This window comes from Oreochromis niloticus, linkage group LG9 (genome assembly GCF_001858045.2).
Source record: "Oreochromis niloticus isolate F11D_XX linkage group LG9, O_niloticus_UMD_NMBU, whole genome shotgun sequence".
NCBI lineage: Eukaryota > Metazoa > Chordata > Actinopteri > Cichliformes > Cichlidae > Oreochromis > Oreochromis niloticus.
This window is the reverse complement of record NC_031974.2, coordinates 11,656,538-11,677,125: the sequence shown is the minus strand read 5'-3', so window position 1 is coordinate 11,677,125 and position 20,588 is coordinate 11,656,538. Positions and strand designations below refer to the sequence as shown.

The window sequence follows — 20,588 nt, the reverse complement described above, 5'->3', positions numbered from 1 at the left end:
TGGACGAATAAAACCAGTCATGGAAACCACCAGGAATAACTGATCCAAATACTATGTGAGGAGGTATCTATGCTTATTCAGGACTGGATTAGAGTGTTAGAGCGGGCTTTCCTGTTGGATTTGTCGTAAGCTTGTCTTGCATTGCATATAAACTTTTGCCCATATATTTTGTATGTCAATATATTAATTATTTTTTTAAACATATGAACAAACTTACTTACTAAGAAATCTAATTCAGCTACACATTAGCAAAGATGTAGTCTGTGTTGCTCCTGGTTCTGCATTGGTGGAGTTGTCTCTAAACAAATGCACTACTGTAATTTGTCTGGAGCAGAAATGTCTCAGAACTTGGAAAAAGATCATGTTTGAAGTGTTTCCAGCCTCACCTGCACTCTCTTTAAGATTGTCTGAAATTGTCCAGGAACAAGTTTGAAGAACACTGCAAAGAAACAGCTGCAAGAGTCAAAATAAAGACAATAAATCAATTCTTATAATGTTAAGTTAAATGTTCCAGTTTAACCCGCATACAACCTAAATTTACTTATTTAATAAAGTGTAGGTCTTGCATTCCTACTCAAAACTCTTCCAGTCGAGCAAATGTGGTATAAATGTATAACAAGTGTATGCTCAACATCTACATGGAGGATTTCAAGCCAGAGAGAGAGAGATAAATGGTTTGAGGGGGCAGAAAAACGATCTTTGGAGTGGAGGTGGAGCGGTTGGCTGAGGATTCATTAAGTTTCCTCACACAGCAGCTGGAGCAGAAAGTGTGTAGGTACCCCATGCTGACTCTCTCTCTCTGTATGTAACACAATGTCTCTCTATCGAAGACACGTTCTTATTAAATATCTTCTGAGAATATCTCCTCCCTCAATCATATCTGCATGACTCTATCGCTCCGGTGGGAAATACACTGACGTGCGCGCGGAGCCACCCACAGAGCGCGTGCACGGATTAATCATATCTGGAAAAGAGAGAGAGAGAGAGAGAGAGATGCTGCCGGCTTTAACTCCGGTGTGACTTATCTATCCTACACTGCTGCTGTCGGTAACGGAGCGGCTGCGCACACACCTACACACACTCCTCTCTCTCTCTCTCTTTACAGTACCACTCGCACACACACACACTCACCGGGAGCGCAGGAGCAGACTAGCGCACTGGGAAGAAGGGAGAGAAGAGAAACAGAGGGAGGCGACACAAGTCAGACCGGCTCGAGCAGGGGAATGTGCCGGATTCCGCTGCGCACACACCCGGGCTGTCCCGCACTGAGAGCTCCACTGCGTTAACGGGAGACGACACAGGGCTGATACTGAGGCGGCGGGACCAGGACCGGAGAGGGACAGTAAAAAAAAAAAAGAGTCACCTGGGTGCGGAGGAAATTAGAGAGGGAGGGGAGTGGAGGAGGGCGGGAGGTGTACCCGCCTCACAGAGCCTTGTTCTGGGGGTAACGCCACTGCTTGCGCGCAACGGAGAGTCAGCGCAAAGTTTCCTCGATGGCGCTGGTGATGGAGCCAGTGAGCAAATGGAGCACGAGCCAGGTGGTGGACTGGATGAAAGGTGGGCAGTAGAAACACACACACAGACACGCACACACACACATCCATACAACGATACAGACACACGCGCGCGTATTATGCACACGATTCAAAATTGTGTTTTTAATTTACACAGCTGGAACGCGCGCGCACATGGACGCGCACACACAAACACTGTCTCTGATCACGACTGGACATTCAGGCAGGGGAGATAAGAGGCTGACAAGTTGATTTGTTGTGTGGGAGGTGTGTGTGTGTGTGTGTGTGTGTGTCGATGCATCAGCCAGGCACCTGATGATCAGTGGGCAATGATGTAATGTGCGAGTGAGTGACAGCAGGAGAAACAAACTTCATTGCTGAGAGCAGGGGCGGGTGTAGAAACTTTTGAAAGGGGGAAGGGGGGCAGATCGACTGCTTACCTCCTCAGGCTGCTTCAGGCGAAATCAGGATTATATCAGAATTCATCCCGCTAGGCTCAAAACGGCACACCTGTTAGTTCAACCAATCAACATCTTGTGAGAAACTACTGGCCGTGAAGGTCACAGCTGCAGGCATGTGGAAGGTGTGAGGGTAGACAGGGATAGACAGGAGGTTGATGCCTAACTGTGAAACATGGCAAGAATATACTGACTGCTCGCTAGGTGTCGCTCTCCTGTGGTTCATTGATCTGAATGATTCGGAGGTTAGTTAGCCCATAATAGAAGGTGGCAGGCAGATGGTTCAACCAATCTGCCTTTTGTAAACACTTCCCATGAATTTAGTCACAGAGTGTTTTGCAAACAGACTGTATATAGAAGATGGATGTAGCTCTTTTGCCATCACCCTGTGATTAGGGAGGTCCCACTCTGAAGCTTCAAGCTTTGCCGTCTGGGTGTTTGAGGAGTGATGGGTCAATCTGTCTGAGAAACACAGGCAAACCGCTTCAGTGGTAGCTACTTGTTAACTTGTCCCACCCTAAAATATAAGTACTATATTACTATATCCTCCTTTTTGCATCTAATGGGGTCAACAAATTACAAAATGAATACCAAATTGGCTGCTGAGATTACCAATTCCTCAGGAAAGTGTTTTCTGAGGAACTGAGGGGTGTTTCTGCTTTGGTTCATGGATAATATAAAATACAGCTTAAGCCACTGTAACATCAACCACTGGAACAAAAGCCATCAGTACTGGAAGACTCCTCTCTCTTTGCTGTAAAATGGAGAGATACAGGAAATCATTTGCACCTACAGCCATCAGGCTTTTCAGTTCTCATGCTAATAACAGATGAGCCAAGGCTCTTTGGCAAATGCCTCACTTTTCAGAACTGGTATATTTATCCATCTCTTATATACAGTCTGTGCTCACCGCATCCTATGGTTCATAGGACTGGTTGAAGTTATCCAGTGGATGTAACTTGTGGCAGTCAACTTGTTCAACCAATCACCTGTATTTAAAAAAAATGATTCCTAAAGACTTTCCAGGGACAATTCCCAAAATGTTCCTATGTAACAAAGAATCTGTTTCACTAACTCATTTGCAGCTTATTGTGAAGTCACTGCTTGACTCAGCATCACTATTTACTCAGATGTGATATGGAGTCTTCCTACTAATGGGGACACTTAGAAATAGCACTATCTCTGTTTGGTTATCTAAGTTACGCAAAGGATTTTGTTGCCACTGTGTTCTGTGGAGGAAAGTTTGCATATCGGCACATATCAGGTAGCAAATATGGATATACAGTAGATCTCTGATTGGCACACTAGATAGTTCTAGCTCTAGCTCTTGTCTCAGAGACATTTTTTTAACCAACTTTGCAGCATTTCAGCAGCATCACGTCCCTCTGTGTCATTTTTTTGTGCATCTCTGTGTGTGCTCACATTTTGGCCCAGGCAGGAGGTGCGAGCTCGATATCACGTCACCACCCCCAGGGTTACTGCTGACTCTGGTTGCAGATGATGTACCAAAAATCACAAAGGAACAGTGCGTGCTTTTAGGATATTTTGGCTTCACTTTGTTTGGTGTGAACAAGCGGTAAAATGCTGTCTATCTCACTATTGAACATAGCTATAATCCTAATGCAAACATTTCACAGGCTCTTATTTTGACAGTAGCTCCTTAATGAATAGGTTTTGTTTCTTTTTGTTGAATCAAGAAGCATTGCAGCTTGGGTTAAACAAATCCGAACTTTTGGCTGCTTATTATGACCCATGCAGAGCTTTTGCAATGCACCACATGCACACTAATCACATATACGTCACTGTTTCTTGCAGACTGGTTGTAACTTAAAAGATGTAATTCCTGTCGACTTTAGAGCTATTAAAATGAGATCGTTGAATCAGAGTCTTTAAGAAGAAAAGACACAAGTTAAACATATGCGCAAAACTTTAAGCCTGAGTGTTTATCCAAAAATGTAATTACATTTTGTTTATAAGAGTGCTGGTGATACCTTGGAGTGATCAGACTAGAGATTATCATCATGCATAATTCAGCAGCCGGGCTGATTAGGTCTGTACCCAGGGGCCTGTGTGAGCATTGTAAAACTCTTTTGCACACAAAAAGAAATGGCTACTGTGCATTTCCCAGATCCCACACAGTGTGACGGCTTATTTTGGCTGCAGCTCGTTGCAGACATTGTGACATATTCCAAATTCTGTTTTGATGCATGATCATTTAATCGCTTCTAAACATGAAGGGTAAACAAGTTACAGCTTTGGTGTCTCTAAAGTGACTGTCACTTTAGGCTCAGGTTGTCTGCACCAATAATAATTTGTTAAACCTTTCACTTAATTCTCACAAATTAACTTGTTTAGGTTCTGAATGCATGAATAATATTGGCCCAGCCTCCCCAAAACCACATGCCAGGAGAAGACCACGCTAAAGACTAGTCCATTAATCACTTTAATATGTGAATAACTAATTTAATTTGAATTAATGGCCAACTTTGGTGCAATAGGGACAAGTGCCTTGTAGAAAGTGATCACTTTGGCTAAAATACAAAAAAAATATATGAAGGTCATACAGGACTTTTTAAATTGGTCCATCCAATTTGCTGAGTCATTGAGAAATTAAAGTGGGTTAAAATTCTTAACTGTGGTGTTAATCAACTCTTCTATCATATGGTAGCTGTCAATGTTTTAACGCTAAACACGGCTCACAGCCGAGCTTTGAGGTGATTTATGTGGCTCTAAAACAAAAGTGAGGGTTTTATCATTAAACTCTCACTCCACCCAAAATCTCTGTTTTAGAGCGAGGCAATAAAGGAGCTTGTAAAACGTCTGCAGTTTGCGCCTCTGACATGTTCAGCATGGTTTCACAGCAGTTACAGTGGACTGCAATGGTGATGGTTCACTAACCCCGCACCTTACAGAGCAGAAATGAGGTCTAGAGCAGAACACAGTTTCCTAATAACTCGCTGACGGTCGAGAAGAAGAATTTTCTTAACCCTTCTCACCCTCGAGACCCCTGTACCCCAAACCAGCTGTAACTGTAATTAAATTGGAACTATTGTGCTTTTCCTTTTTCTCTCTCTCATATATATTCTGTCACAATGGTGGATGCTCATATTAAACATGGTCATTTATGTTCAACAGCCCAGACTGTTTAAACCTTCCACTGACAAGGGGCAGCAAATCAGAAGGAAGTAGCTTTAAATGGATGTGGAAAGACTTGTTTCAGAAAGTGGGGGCTACGCCAAGGCCTAGTGTTAGGTTTATAAGGATTATGAGGATTGTAAGGGTATCATCAATGCGTCTGACTGAGTCTTGGAAGGCTGCTGTTCACACGCTAATTTACATTTTTGATTAGGAAAAGTTATAAATGTTAAAATGAAAGTAGTAAGAAATCTATCAGTACTTTTAAAGGAGAAGAAGATTTGTGAACTCTGCTTCTGCTTAAGTGCACGAGCAGCAGAGTGCACGAGCAGCAGCTCAGGTGAATGATGTTTTTTGCACACGTGCAACATGGCTCTTGTGGTTTATTTCCACACATAGTAAGAAGAAGTAAGAAATACCATCTGTTACTTGTAACTTTCTATATAAGTGATAATTTTATATGTAAATATAGGCAAATTTTTAACCTGCAGTTATAGTTGTTTTGTCAGATGACATCATGGTTATAGAATCAAGTTATTTAGTATTTAATGCACTTAATTGGATGCCAGAAACTTTTGGCAAATATTCCCTGTTGACTTCTACGGGAGCTCTATATAGGGACCGTACTATATTTCCATAAAGATACAATCCTATATAGAAGTATAATTTAAAAAATGCTTCTGTTTGAGATGATGAAAGAAGTTAGTTGTAGGGACTCACTTCCTTTTCTGTCTTACATATTTTTTGTACATATTGTTCTACATGTTGAGCTGTTCTAGCAGTGAAGGTCTTTTCAAAATTTGAAGTCCTGACCTTAGATTAGCATCAAAAATGCCAACGTCAATCATCCAAACAGGCGATTATGAAAAACTCAAACATGAGAATCCTTAAGTACCTACTGAATGACCTTTAAATTTGACCTATTGACCATTTCCAGCCTCTTCAAGCCTTTTTTCCCCTGCTTTAATGCCAAGATGCATCATCGCTCCCTGTTTACTCAAACTCAGATCACAAAACACAGCCCACCTTCCAAATGCACTTTGAGAAATGACTAATGATAACTAATATTAGTAATAATTGTTATTCATCATGTCTGTTTGATGCACGAAAAGCAGGTCAGGGAGACCATTGACTCATGCGGCAATAAAATGCTTATTGAAATGGCAGCAAAAATGTATTTACATGATGCACTGTGTCAGTTTTTGGAGGCACGTTGTTGGATGGGTTATTGGTTGGTCATGTGCATATGGCATGTTTTTATATGTGCGTCTGAGTGTGTGTGTGTGTGAGCATGTGGGAGGATGGTAACTTGTTCGTCTCAGACCGTCTGTGCACAACAGCTGACAGACGAGCACACCCGTTCTGAACAGAAGGCTCCACCCGAGTCCTCGGACATTTGCAGCAACACACACACACACGGCATGCCTTAGTGTGGTATTCAGTTCATGCCGGGTCTCTCGGGTGTGTCTGTGGCGACAGAGGGAAACATGATAGCGTGCTTGTGTGTGTTTCTATGTGTGTGTGTGTGTGTGTGTGTGTGTGTGTGTGTGTGTGTGTGTACAGTAACATGTACAGATCACATATGCCAAAGGGGCCAAAAGGTCTGGGTATTGTTGACTTGGCAACAGTGCAGCATTGGCACGACAGATACTAAAACAATATGGGAGTGGTGCACTTCAATAGTAACGTGAGCACTTTCGCCACATTGATGGGAATGCTGGGAATCTTTGCCCACGTCGTGTTATGTTATCATCTGTTCACACACTGAGATGGGGAGAATTTCACCTCATTTCCCTTGCATGAATTTGGTCGCTAGACTTGAAAATCAGCAGTGAAATTGGCGTGACAGCATGCGAGCACATCTGATGACACCACTTGGCATGAGAGAAAGCTGCCAGAGTGATAGTCACAGCCTTTAGGATCAGTGGATTTTGGGTCTGTGGGCTTGATATGTTTCGGCTTAAGGTGAGGCTCACGAGTATTGAGCTTACATCAGAAAAAATAAATCCAGAGTGAATATGCGGCTCTCGGGAAAATCATTTCAACTGTTTTGTTCTCTCCAAGGCTGAAAAGTTCAAACAAGCTTCTGAAATTTGCAACGGCACGAATCAGCTCTGGTTTAGGGCAAGTACTGAAGCAGCAATAATGCTCAGTGACATTCAGTGCACCAATTAATGTTTTGCTAAATGATTTCTTAACTCAATCAAGCACAATATTAACATAACAAATTAGAAAAATAAAATCAAAATGTGACATTTAGAAAGCCCCCTTTTTAAATAGCTACTAATTTATGCAAACACTTTGGTACAATTGCATTACAATAGTTTTAAATCTAATAACTGGCAGATGGAGATAGAGGCTTGTAATAGTGCTTTACATGGACCATTAACAGAGACTTCACTGCCCTGTGCTATATAGTTTCAGCCATTCCATTATGGATAAAAATAAATAAATAAAAACAAATAATGAAAAAATAGCAGTGTATTTACAGCAGGTTTCATATTTAAAAAGACTTTTGCAAGTTGTCTTTTAAAAAGGATTTGCTGGAGACAAAAAAGGCAGCCAGGGAGAACCAGTGGAGTTAATGCTAGCTTTAATAGCTGTGTAGTTACACATTAAAAACAAAAAAAAACCCCTTTGAAAGATTTTTATGTAGGATATATTTGGCTGAATTAGCTTGTGAGCTCAAAATACATTAAAACTGCCTTCAGCCTGACTGTAAAGTGCTACAACAAAAAAGGGGTTTATGACAGTTTTAGCTGTGTGGTGGGAGCTCTACTCTTAATCATTGTAAAGATGTACTAGTTAGTATATCTAGTGTGAACAGTATGTCTAATGTGGATTAGCATGGATAGAATGAGCAGAGATAATGTTATTGTGGCCACGTGGGAGTGAGCTGTTAATAAAGCCATGATGATTTGAAACTTGCAGAGAGAAAGCTTATTAAAGCACATTTGATGGCAAAATTACCAAACTTTTGAAGTGGCTTCATAAATGTAAAAAAATCCTGTTTAATTTTGAAATTGTTCACCTTGTTCTACTTCCTCCATTTTTCTTCCCACCAGTCTATCCGCTAATTACTCACCTAACATACAGGCATGCTTATGTTTGTTACCTTTCCCATTTTCTCAGCCCATCAGTCAGGCTTTCCAGCAATCCTGCCAGAGTTTTGCCTGATCCGTGAGAGTTTTGAATTGTTTTTGGACCTTTTGGCTTCCTCTTTATTATTATGTTTGCTAAATGGACCTCCAACCTGTCTGTGATGCCAGCATTAAAAGTAAGATACAACTTTTCTTCTGTGTATGCCAAATCCATCCATCCATTCTCTTCCGCTTGCATGCCAAATCTCTTGTTTTGAATTTGCTGTTGGTTCATTTGTGCCCAAAACTATATTAAAATATTAGAGTTTTCTGGTTGAAACTTTTCTATTAATATCAAATGGAAACTGAAAGTCAGAGGCTTCTGGGTGTACTGCCATGCAGCTTGACACTGATTGGTGTTCTGTTTATTGATTATTAAATTTCTAAAGATAGACTCATTTCTTTGGCTTTGCATTGCCTAGAGCAAAGTTCCATTCTCCTTGCTTCCTGTGGATCCTTCCACGGACTTTTCATGCATGAGTTTTGGTTTTTTTCTTCTTTTTTCTTGGGATGGGGGGGTTATTTTTATCTTGCCTAATTACTGACTGATGTGATGCGGAGGACTTGGAGTAGATGTAATATTCAAACAGCGTTCAACAAGAAGCAAAACTGTTTTTTCAGGAAGAATTTCTTTAGTTTATTTCCCCATTGCGAAATCTTCCCAGATGACACTGGGATTCAAATGGGCAACTTTCCGATAATAAACTCACTTTTAACTGCTGTTTCTCTTTTTCTTTTTTTCCCTCTTCTTAACATCCTGAATTTACAAATCCCGGGAACAGAGCGAGCATTCGTCTGGCTTTTATTGTTACCGAAGCTTTAGAGCCCTTGGAACAGATGACACATAACCCGACTGGGAGGGCCGGCTCTTTTATAGGACTCTTGAACATCCCAGAAGTCAGTGCAAAATCTAGCTTTATTACTCGCGTGTGCGTATGACAGAGAGAAAGAGGGTGTTTGTGGGAGTTTGGCTCGCCTGTTGTTGTGAAAAGTGTGCCTCTGTGGGAGTCAAGTGTGTGAGTCAGCTATGAATCACACGTTTTGTATCAGTTAAACCAAGCACACACATGATCTTGCTCCTTCTCACACATGGACATGTATGCAGTACATACAGGGATGGAAGTGCGTGACTGTTCAGAAAGAAACCGTTATACAACAAACCTACACAGAGACTTGCACCGAGCTTGTGACTCAATTTAAAAAAAAAAGTTGGACGAGTACATTTCAGGATTTTTACTAAATATACTGTAGATCAGTGATTCACCACACGGGCACTTAATGGTACTTCTGCACTTCCAAGTGAAGCGCCTAATTACTGTGGTGTAATTCAGCTAATTAGAAAAATGCCAAAATTAGACTTTAAATAAAAAATAAATAAATGCACATATAGAGCCACCCAACACATCAGCAGAAAATTCGCTAAGTGAATAATAGCAGCAAACCAACAATAATGAAACCTAAATATAAAAGTTGAGGTGTGGTTAGGAGAAAAAAAGGTTATAACAGCATAGACTGTACTTAAAAGATAGATGCAGCCACCATGATTTCACCTACTGCTTTGTGAACTCTGTCATGGGCACCACCACCTTGTTGTAGCGACCTATCAATCACATGTACTGTGACGTCATTATGGACTCTGCATTTTGAAGCTTTGATCTTATTATTTTGGGTCTATGTTGTTGTTTTGGAGCCATGTTTGGATAAGACAGTCCGAAGTTATCAGCTAATGCTAGCTTGGTTACCAAGCTGCATCCGTAAACTGTGTGGGTGAAATAAATAAAGACAAACACATCTGCTAATTAGACCCGAAGGAACAAACCAGTAAGATACTAGAAAATACCAGAATTTAAGGCAACTAGACTGAAGCTTAACCTTTGTAGATGGTCTTTCGAGCTATAATATTTGTCACATAATCAGTGAAAACTAGTCTGAGGCTGTGGGGATCAACTCCCTTTTGGAGCCAACCTGACCGGGTTGATGGAGGAAGTGCAGTTTGTGGCACTTGTGCTTTGGCTTGATGTTTCAATCAGGAAGCAGCGGCTCCCTAAATTATTCTGTGTTTAATTATCCACTTTATGTGGTCCTCTGCAGAGCCTTCGAAGTAAAGATTGAGACCATAAACATATAAGCAAAGTGCTTACTGAGGTCATAGGTCGAGAGTCATTATCTCATAAACACTTCTTTTTTTACCCGGAGGCGTAATTAAAAAAACTTGCCTGCTGAATGCACTGGCTCCCCTTTTCAGCGGCTTTGCCTATTTTTTTTTAAAAGTGCCTGAAGCGTATTGGGCTACACCTACTGTATTAAAATTAAACATATCACATTATCATTGCAAATAAAGCATTAAAAAAAGATATTTGAATTGAGTAATTATACAATTCCCAATGATTAGAAAATCAGCAGGGTTGTGCTCATCCAGTTCTTTATTGATTCCCTCATTGAGTCCTGACTTTCTTCTTTCTGCTTTGGCTTTAAAAGCCTCCCATCCCACTCCTTTGTGCATGCACAACTGCAGTGAGTTTGACAAATAAAATGATGGAAAAGTATTTGCAAATAAAATTATGTCAATTGATCTCCTCCATTCTGGTTCACCCATACTATTACAGCTCAGCCAAAGACTCTATATAAAAATCTAGATAGCTTCTGAAAAGTGAGGTTTTTGTCTCCATCACTAGTTTCAAACCTTAGGAAATACAACACCATGTTCATGGTCCACCTTAGTGTCCAGAAGGAGGGAAAAGCTTGCTTTATCCACAACGTTGCCTTATATCGATTTATTTCACTTTCACTGGATACGATGATAAACATCTTTGTTACCATAAATATAACTGTAGTTCATTTAGTAGGCTACTGCTCATGTACATATTAAGTCTTGCAGGTATCGACCAAACTGTTGTAAATTGTTTACCCTCTTCTTCCGTTCAGCTGACATGTTTGTGGGGGTATATTTGACTGTTGCAGAATGAATTCTATACAGCAGTCATTATGCTGTGTATATTAACTGTGCAGATCTGCTTCACTTTCTCTCGTACTGCGTGGGCGTGTGTGCTCGTTGATGCCACTTACAATTTGACTCATCAGTATTCGGGGCATTCACGCTCTCCCTCACTGCCAGTGATAAGCGATGCTGATTATCAGTGAACTTTTGCCACACAGTGCATCTCTCCCCTTCTGTTTTGCCTCTCGCTGCCTCTCTCAGCAATAGTAACACTTTGCCTGTGAGAGCCAACATTGTTTTAATCAGCTTCACGTCTATTAAGAATCAGCTGCTATTAACACTCATTAAAACCTAAGTGGCGGAGGCAGGGCTTAGATGTCTTACTTGAGTAAAAATAGCAAAGCCGCTATGTAAAAGTGCACCGCCTGGTAATATAGTGCATGTTTTTAAAAAAGGTTTCCTTTACTGGAAGTAAAGGAACTAACTCAAACTCCGAATCAGCGCTGCAATGGTTGCTTCAATAGACAACTTATCATCCTCTGAGAGTAGGCAGGACGCAAACGCAGACTCAGAATGAAGTTTGTTGATTTATTTTTTTATTTACAGTCTCTATGAACAGTTTTCAAGTAAACGCTCCGATAGACTCCACTCCGTCCTTAGGCTCAATACCGAAATAGACTTCTTTGTCCTCCCATTTGCGATTCCTCCTCGAGGAAAATTTGGGCAGGCTCCTGGACAGAAGAGAGGAAGGTGAGAGGCGCACACACATAACAGACTTGCTGAACAGAGGTGAGTATCTGCTGTGACTCGTTCATGCTCTGAAAGAATGACTGAAGGGAATCGACTAATCATCAGATGAGGACGCAGGTAAGATAATTGTTGTAGGTGCACCAAGCCAAAGGGTGGAGACCAAGACAACCCCGCCTCTGAACAGGTAGGGCGCGGTTACCACCCACGCCCACACCCACACACAAGACAGACAGAGAGGGAGGGGAGAGAGAGTGAAGTGAAGCGAAAGAAATTTTCTAGGAGAGCCCGGAGGAGTGGAGGGCTATGACACAACAACAAGTACTGTATTCTATTTCATTTATTATTCATTTTAATAAAAGACGCACAAATGGAGTTGCTCAAAGGAACTTGATATTGTAAAGAAAAGACACCCTTTGTGCGCCAGAACTTGGCAACAGTGGGAAGGAAGAACTCTGTTTTGACAGGAATATAAGTAAGGTCTCAATTTTAATACTGTAGTTACTGATATAGAGTGTATAGTGTAATATACTATAATATATATATATAGTGTTAAAGGAAGAACATGTATTTAGACGTGCATTATAAACACATATTTTGACAGAACGGTGCTGTCGCTCTTAAACTGAACACTGTGAATTGTACACTTGATGTTTGATACCTATGATTACACAGAATATTAAATTTGTCTACAGTGAAGGTGAAAATTTAACATGAATAAAGACAAAATGTAATGTCAGAACACTTAAGGTCTGAAAAGAAATCTAATCAAAAATCATCATCATCACTGACATTGACTAAAGACTGTATGTAAAAGATGGACATTATCAGCGGGGCATCATCCACTGGTGATAGTCCTGTCATGTAATGCACTCACACTTGTATTGTGGTCATATTGGTCACTCAAAGCATTTTAGACCTCAGTGACACAAGTCTAGAGACTCGCTGCTCACACCCTAGCAACCTCCGGTCACTAGGGAAGAATTGGTATTCCCTAGCAACATAGCATTGCATGGCTTGGATAGGTGTGCTGGTTACTGTATGGAGGACAAGATTTAGACTGGCTTTGGTTTCACTCACCAATATTTAAACCAGAGAAACAGGGAAATTAATAAATGAATAAATGCAGAAATAAAGAAAATAATTCAATAAGTAATTCATAATGCCAACTTAAAAAAATTCTCCCAGTAATTTCAAGCTTACAGATTTTAGGCTGAGCTACATTAATCAGAATGGTGTCAGTCTGCTAAAAATCACTTATAGTGAGTGAATACCTTTAAATGGAAGTACTTCATATAATTTTCTTTCCACCACTTTGCCAATTAAAAAGGTGTTACCACCTTAACCGAAGGATTTCATATTAAGTCCTACTTATGTGTACCTCAGGTGACCTGAGCCAAACACAGCAACACAAATCACATCTGAGCAGTTTGATGTCTTCTTATCGAGTGCTTTCATGCTTGTCAGTGGGGGCTGTGAGCCGAGATATCGCTCATCGACTTGAAGTGTTTGGAGGTCCAGATAGTGGAATCAATTTGTGGAGTTTCCTTCCAAAACGAGATAGTAGTGAAAAGAATGATTTCTTATCTTCAAAACCGATTGCTCGTTGTTCATTTTAAAGCCACAAAGCCAGGATATATTTACATTTTTAGTGATAAAATTTAGTGTCTTTTTCGTTTTTTTTCTAATGATGATGGATTTCAGGCTTTCACTTCTTTTTTCATCTGACCCCATGTATGGCATTCTGGCACTGAAAGCTTCATTTAGATTTAGCGGCTAAGGAGGAGGGTGTAGAGAACGACAAATGCTGTTTTGCTGGTTGCTGATGAGAGAAGGAATTTGTGGGTGGGAAATAGTTTGCATGCAATTTAGCAGCTGGCTTGTGTGTTTTTTTTCTTCCTTTTTTTCCTGTTTGCCCTTTTTTTCTCCCCATCCCTCTCTTCCTCTGCTCGCTTCCCATCCTGCTTCTTTTCCTCATCTTTGTTAGTGTGGTTATGATAGATGAGTGTATTATAAAGCGGTGACTTGAAGCAAGGGGAAATCAATGCTCATTCCTCAGAGGTGTGTGTATGTGTGTGCTTTCCAGCTGGCTGTTTGTTAAGAGGTTAGAAGCTGGATACATTCATTGTTTTGGGAGCCAGGGGCTGCAGCTGAGCTGCTCTGTCTTGATCTGCTTTCCTTTGACTCAGCAAACACACTATGGCCAGACAAACACACACACACACACACACACGCACTCAAAGAAAGCACGCACCCACCCACTAAAACGCTCACACACTAGCAGATCTAGAGAGACCTGCCCACATGTACAGCACAGACGTTACACAATCCAGCAGAGAGTAAAGTCTTACCTGGATTGGTGCCTGATTGCCCTTCCATTACTTCTTTTGTTCCAGTATCTCGACTCTTGTTTGAGTTACAAGGTTTGTTTAAGGTCCTTTAGAGACTCTGGACATGAACCCATAAATAGTGCTGACATGAGAAAACTTTGTTTCTGAGACAGTAGTAAAACTTCCTCCCTTTTATTTGCTGTTGTTTTGCAAACAGGTGTGTACTTTTCGCATGCATGCTTTGAAAGCAAAAATGGATCCTATCCAGATTATAATATCAACCCTCTAAGATTCTCAGAGCCTCTTCAAATCAGATATCTGGGGAAATGAGCAGCTGCACAAAGCATCGGGACAACGGATGCAAACTCCTTACGGCTTTTGAAAAAGTGTGATGTTTACGTGAATCAGTTATTCATTTGAGAAGATTCATGCAAACTGAAAGTGAACAAAAATGGCATTAAACAGGTTTCAGATGTGGTTAGTAGGACCAACCATTCACAGATAGCTGATTTCTGAAGGCTGAATCTGCAACGGTGTGTTTGTGATCATCTCAAGAAAAATAAATGGTCTACTGAGGTATGTTGAGCTTGAAGCCAGAGTCATCAGTGTCACGAAGGTGGCTCTTACGCAGTTAGATCTCCATGGTAACTTATGCCGAACACATAACCTGGCTGACGCTTTCATTTACAGCATGCTTTAAATCAATATAGATTCTCTGCTTATTAATATGTTTTTATGCAATTCATGCAATCTATTAACCAATATGTTATCAATGCCGCTGAAGGAGGCACAGCTGCAAAGTTACAGCAGAGCAAAGAGCACCACAGTCACAGTAATTTACATGCACTCGGTGGTTGATGCTGAAAATGCAAAAATATGTTTTTATGCTTGCTTCTAATCTGCTGCTGGGTCTTTTTTTTCTACTGAGCACACATTAAAAAACTGATCAGTCTATTTGTAAGACAGTGTCAGACCTCATGTATCAAGTTTAAAGTTTCAGAGTGCTAATGTGCAGCTGTCACGGCAGCACAAAGAAGTAAAATAATGATTTTCTGCAGCGTCGCCCTCTCACTGCGTTGCCTTTTTCTGTCATATATGTATATATAGATATATATATATATCTATATATACATGACAGAAAGAACTCTCACTATATAAGTGAGATCTTTATCACTGATGTCTCTGGTTACAGTAGGGAGCACTTAGTCGATCCATTTTGTGTGGAAGAAGAGTGAAATGACACCTCAAACGCCCCCTTTATGTGAGCCTGACGCTGAAAGCCTGCGCTAAAAGACAGAGTTGATAACCACCATTGTGTAATCTGTTATCTCTGACTGGGGTTTTTTGTTTTGTCAAGCCAGCTATTGCAAAGAAAGCCCAGCTGTGTTGAACTTGCTTTGTAGTACACCCCACCGAACAGCAGATGAGTGAGGCTGTTGTGCTCACAGTTAGACTGCATTCCTGAGATGACCATATTAAGGATATCCACTCTCACTGACATCAGTCGGAGCCAAGATTAGAAAAAAATCTGTGGGAGGATCTCACATCTTTACACGGATTGCTTAGTACATCAGTAATACATCAGTATTTCACACTTTTCTATGTTTACCATTAGCATCTAGCATTGTAACTGTTTATGACTGAGAATAGAGAAAAGCATTAAAGCTTCTCTTTAACTGATTATCAAGTAGATATGCGGCAGCAGCTCTAGTCTCAGACATTCACTGGTTTCAATTTCATTTCGGTCTTGGAAGAAAATTATTGCAGACGTTTAAAACCTGCGAGTTATCTGAGACATAAAGTCTTAATTAAAGGCTTCACTGTGCTTTAAATGAAATACTTGTTAGATTGCCTAAATGCCTTCTGTCATTTGTCATGACTACAAATGCAGTTTGTATGAACAGAGGAAAGGCTGTATGAAAAGGACACACACAACCAACCTGCTATTTTTTACTGCTTAGAACGCTCAAAATATCAAGGTAACGTGATCATCGATTTTGGAGTCTTCCCACCTCGTGACTGTTGTTACTTTTCTTGTTCACATAATTATAATTTTCCTGTGAAGTTAATAATCAAATTGTTTGACTTTACACCAGACATCCTTCCTCATGCAACCCTACAATTTCAGACTGCACTAGCAGTGAGAGTACACTAGCTGGTGACCCCCGTTCATGAGGTTGGGGTTGTGTTTTGCTAACATTCACCTCACAAGCGAAAGGTCACTGGTTCACACGCTAGCATGCAACCCCTGCTGGTTATGAGCCTGGATAAATGGGAGGGTTGTGTCTGGTGTAAAAATCTGTGCTAAGCCAAATATGCACACCAATCTGCTGAGAGCAACTCTTTCATTGACCTGCAGCTAACAATTACCTCATTTTTGTGAAGCCTGAATATCAAGGGTCACAGCTGCCAAACTGAAACTCAGAGAAAGAAAACTGTTAGGGCAAATAAAACACAGTTACTTTTCTAGTATTTAACCAGGGTTTCATTTTCCACAGAATTATATTGCAGCTCGAACTTGTAGATGATGTATGTAAAAAATATCTTTGAAAAATTCTACTATAATCTAGCTTTAATGTTCACAGCAGACACATTTAAGACTGTATGGAAAATAATGCCAAACACTGAATGCCTGGAACTGCGTTGTAGTTAAAAATTAAGCCTTTACATCCAACAATTTATCATATTTTGTAACATCTTATCCAACTTTGGATCACAGGGGGAAGCTGGACTCTATCCCAGGTACACAGGGTGAAAGGTGGGATATTCCTTAGACAAGTCTCCAGTTATCACATCCAGAACCACAGAACCATCAATTAACCTAACAAGCATGCATTCAGACTGTGGGAGGAAACCCAGAGGAGACCGACATAGGCTGGGGCTCCACACCAAAAGGACCCAACTAAGCAGGAGCTTCAAACTCAGAAACTAAAAACTGCACCGCCGTGTTGCCCCACTGCATTTGAAATGATTCAGATGATGTAAAACAGTCCTTTCACTTGTGGAAAAGAACTCACTGAATCAAAGAGACTTCAGAGTAGAAAATCACCTCCATATATCCTGTTAGCACTGAGGTGGAGAGGCAAATAGACAGTTTCATTCTTTCTTTCATTTCCCTCTCCATTCACTTTCATTGCTTAGTAAAACAGCTTTGAAACTAACACGTATACAAATCGAGTCCCAAAATGCCTTTTGTGGCTCTCCCGTCTCTCTTAAACCAAGCTCTGTTACCTTTTGCTGCGCTTGTTTTAAAACAGGCAAAATGTACAAAACTGCGAACAAGCTAAAACGTCTCAAAAACATGACACAGCAGCTGTTGTGTTATATCAAACAAAATGGAACAAGCAGCAGTAGAAAAACTGGCATTGCATTTTTCTGTGCAGACTAAAAGAAATCTGTGCTCCCTACTGACAGACTTTGAAGAAGGAAACCACCGTTGATAGTGTGGCAAAGAAAGCTGTTTAGGGCTTCTGGAGTGCAGCCCAAAACCTATAATTTTAAGTAGGAACGTGTGCGGTTATTGATCGGGGAATAAACATGTTGAAGAGTGTCTGAGCTGTCGGCAGGTCATGAAGAGTGATGGTAGCGTTGGGATGAGAGTTTCCTTCAGAGTCTACGGCCAATAATTTCAAACTACCTTCTGTGTACTCCCATAATTCCCATAAATATAGCCTTTAATCATATCATTATATATATCTATAGGCTCTTTATAGTTATGATTACTGGCAGTATCCAGCAGTAGAAATGAGTGAGCAGAAAAGTCACAGTATGACAATAGAGAGGAAGAATAATAATAAATAAAGACAGCATGTGACTTCATTTTCTGTAACAATAATACCAAATAATGCTGCACATTTTAATTTTGTTTGAAAATAAAAATAAAATAAAATAAAATAAATATTTAAAAAGTATAAAGTGACATTTGCTCTGACACATTTTGGTGTCTGGTGCAAAACCTACCTACAAATACTTTGTAAGGTGATACTAAGAACACAATGCTACCCCTGTCTGGTAATTACAGAATGCTGACGCATGTGCGACCACCTTTTGTCCCTTCCTTTCATAATAAAAGCCCTTATCATATACCACGTATGGGTATCATATACCCATATGTGGTATAAATTATGGGCACTATTGTTTGGTCACTAGGCAACATGATAACATCATAAGTTATCATGCATAACTGAAGTTTTGTTGATACAAATGAAATGTCATTCATACTATAAAACTGCATAAATTATAATATATATATTTTATCATTTTATTGTGCATAAAAGCTACTAATAGGTCAATTTAAGTGATGGTACGTGGTTGTTAGGCATCATATGGTGTCACAATATGGGATGCCAAGTTTGTTTTTTCAGCTCCTGCTTGTGTACGATGAGTTCATGGCCACACACAGAGAGATTAAATGTAATATATGTTTAAAATGCTATTGTAAAGAATGGAAACTAAATGAAGCTACTAAAATAGATTTAAGATTAAGAAATATAGTTTGTCATTCATGAAGTAAAAAGCTGACTACATTTTTATGTTGACCAAATAAATTTACCATTTAAAGACATACAGAACTGACTTAAAGGGACAGTTCACACCCACGATTAAACTGATATTTAAACTGTTTTGGTGCAGGTAGCCCTCCTCTAAATATATCAGGAGCATGCAGTTAACTGACATTACAGCTGAGAGGGGGAAGCCATCCTGTCATCTGACAAGCACGGGGAGACGCACGCTTTCTTCTGATGCGTGTGATTTGGCAGAAGGATAAAAGTTCCTGTGAATCTTGTCACATCAAAGTGAATGTTTTTAAATTATTTATTAATTTTTTTAGAATAAAAGTTGCATTTTTCAAATATGATCTTTTAATTGATTTATTTTTTCTTGGCGCTTTGACAAAGTGCTTTTTTGACTCCATTATTTTTAAGAGAAGGCAGACATCTCTGTATCCATTATCTCTGTAATTGTGACGCTCAAGCCAAAACTCTCTAGATGGGGGTTAAAAACGTGCACATTTAATTTTACATGTAATATTAATTCAGTTATGAAGAATAGCTGTATATAAATGTGTTTGCACCATTTTTTATCCGTTCACTCTAAAATGTATAACAGCTAAATTCATTCCAATAATTAGGAAGCAATTCGAACCAATAAAAGTAGGTCTTAAGTAGTCTGAAGTGCTTGTGTTGAAGGCACCTGTACTTCTTTTTAGGTTCTTGAAGAAGACCTCTTATCTGAAAGGTGCTTTTATCTCCAGTTCTAAAAGCTTCTGCAGAGTCCCAGGTGTTTAAAAACTAGCTAAAGACTGTTTTTTTTTAGCACTTCTTGTTTGGGCCCTTTTTTGACCATTTAAACTGATTGGAATCCAGAGGCTGAAGGTGAAGGTTGTGATCCCAGTAGTAGGTTTTGGAACAAATGAGTGTGTGTCTTGCGAGCAACCTTGATAGCGTGCTTGTCTATTGCAGGTCTGGATGACTGCTTGCAGCAGTATGTGTGTGTCTTTGAGCGCGGAGGTGTTTGTGGGGAGCGGCTGCTGCGGATTAGCCACGCTGAACTTGAGGAGCTGGGAGTCTCTCGCATCGGACACCAGGAGCTCATTCTGGAGGCCGTCGACTTGCTCTGTGCCCTGGTGAGTTTGTATGTTCTGTTTTGTGCTTCACTGTAGTGCTGAGCTCTCATTAGCAGTCTCTACAGCTGCAGCTTTAATGTATGCCACTGCCAGTAATGTGTTAGTGTCCCCCGTTAAACCCTGGCATCTCCTAATTGTCCCTATCTCAAAGTAAAGACAAATAGCCTCGTTTTGAACATTCAGAGTTCGAAATTAATGCCATGAATACTTTTTTGGCTTGAGAAACATGAATTTATTTTTATTAGAAACATTCTTTCGAGGTTAGCAACCTCATTTTTTAAGGAATATCTGGCAGAACGTCAACATCAGGTGTACAAAGGAAGCAACACTGAAACTAAGATGACAATATATGAATGATAAAAAATAAGTTACAATAAGTCATTCAAATGAGAACAGCAAAAATAAGGTCAAATTAAGATCAAGTGTTTTTAGATATAAGATTATAAAGGAAGAGTACAGCTTAAAAAGAGGAAAAATAACTTCCTCAAATACCAAAATAGTAAATTGGGCAAACTGTTAGTTTAGTCAGGCCATTAAGTTATCCATGTCATCTCAGCGCCAGCCCACTGATACCCTTCTACACATCCAGTTGATGGGCGTGGCCATTTTAGCTGCTTTAGTTTTCAGCCCGCCCTCCACTCCAGCTCCTCCTTTTCTCACTGTATCTGACTGAATCTGTGCTGTATGTGTTGTCATTAAT

General features: G+C 40.1%; 1 protein-coding gene across 2 annotated transcripts in view; it reads left to right on the top strand.

Moving 5' to 3' along the window:
* Nucleotides 1-975: 975 nt before the first annotated feature.
* The window catches only part of cnksr2a (connector enhancer of kinase suppressor of Ras 2a), a 77,562-nt gene continuing 57,949 nt past the window's right edge, over nt 976-20,588 (top strand). For both annotated transcript variants that reach the window (XM_005449078.4, XM_005449079.4), the window contains exons 1-2: nt 976-1,557; nt 19,725-19,888. In XM_005449078.4, the coding sequence (XP_005449135.1) occupies nt 1,494-1,557; nt 19,725-19,888 (228 nt within the window). In that variant the 5' untranslated portion in view covers nt 976-1,493. The remainder of the gene's footprint in view (nt 1,558-19,724; nt 19,889-20,588) is intronic.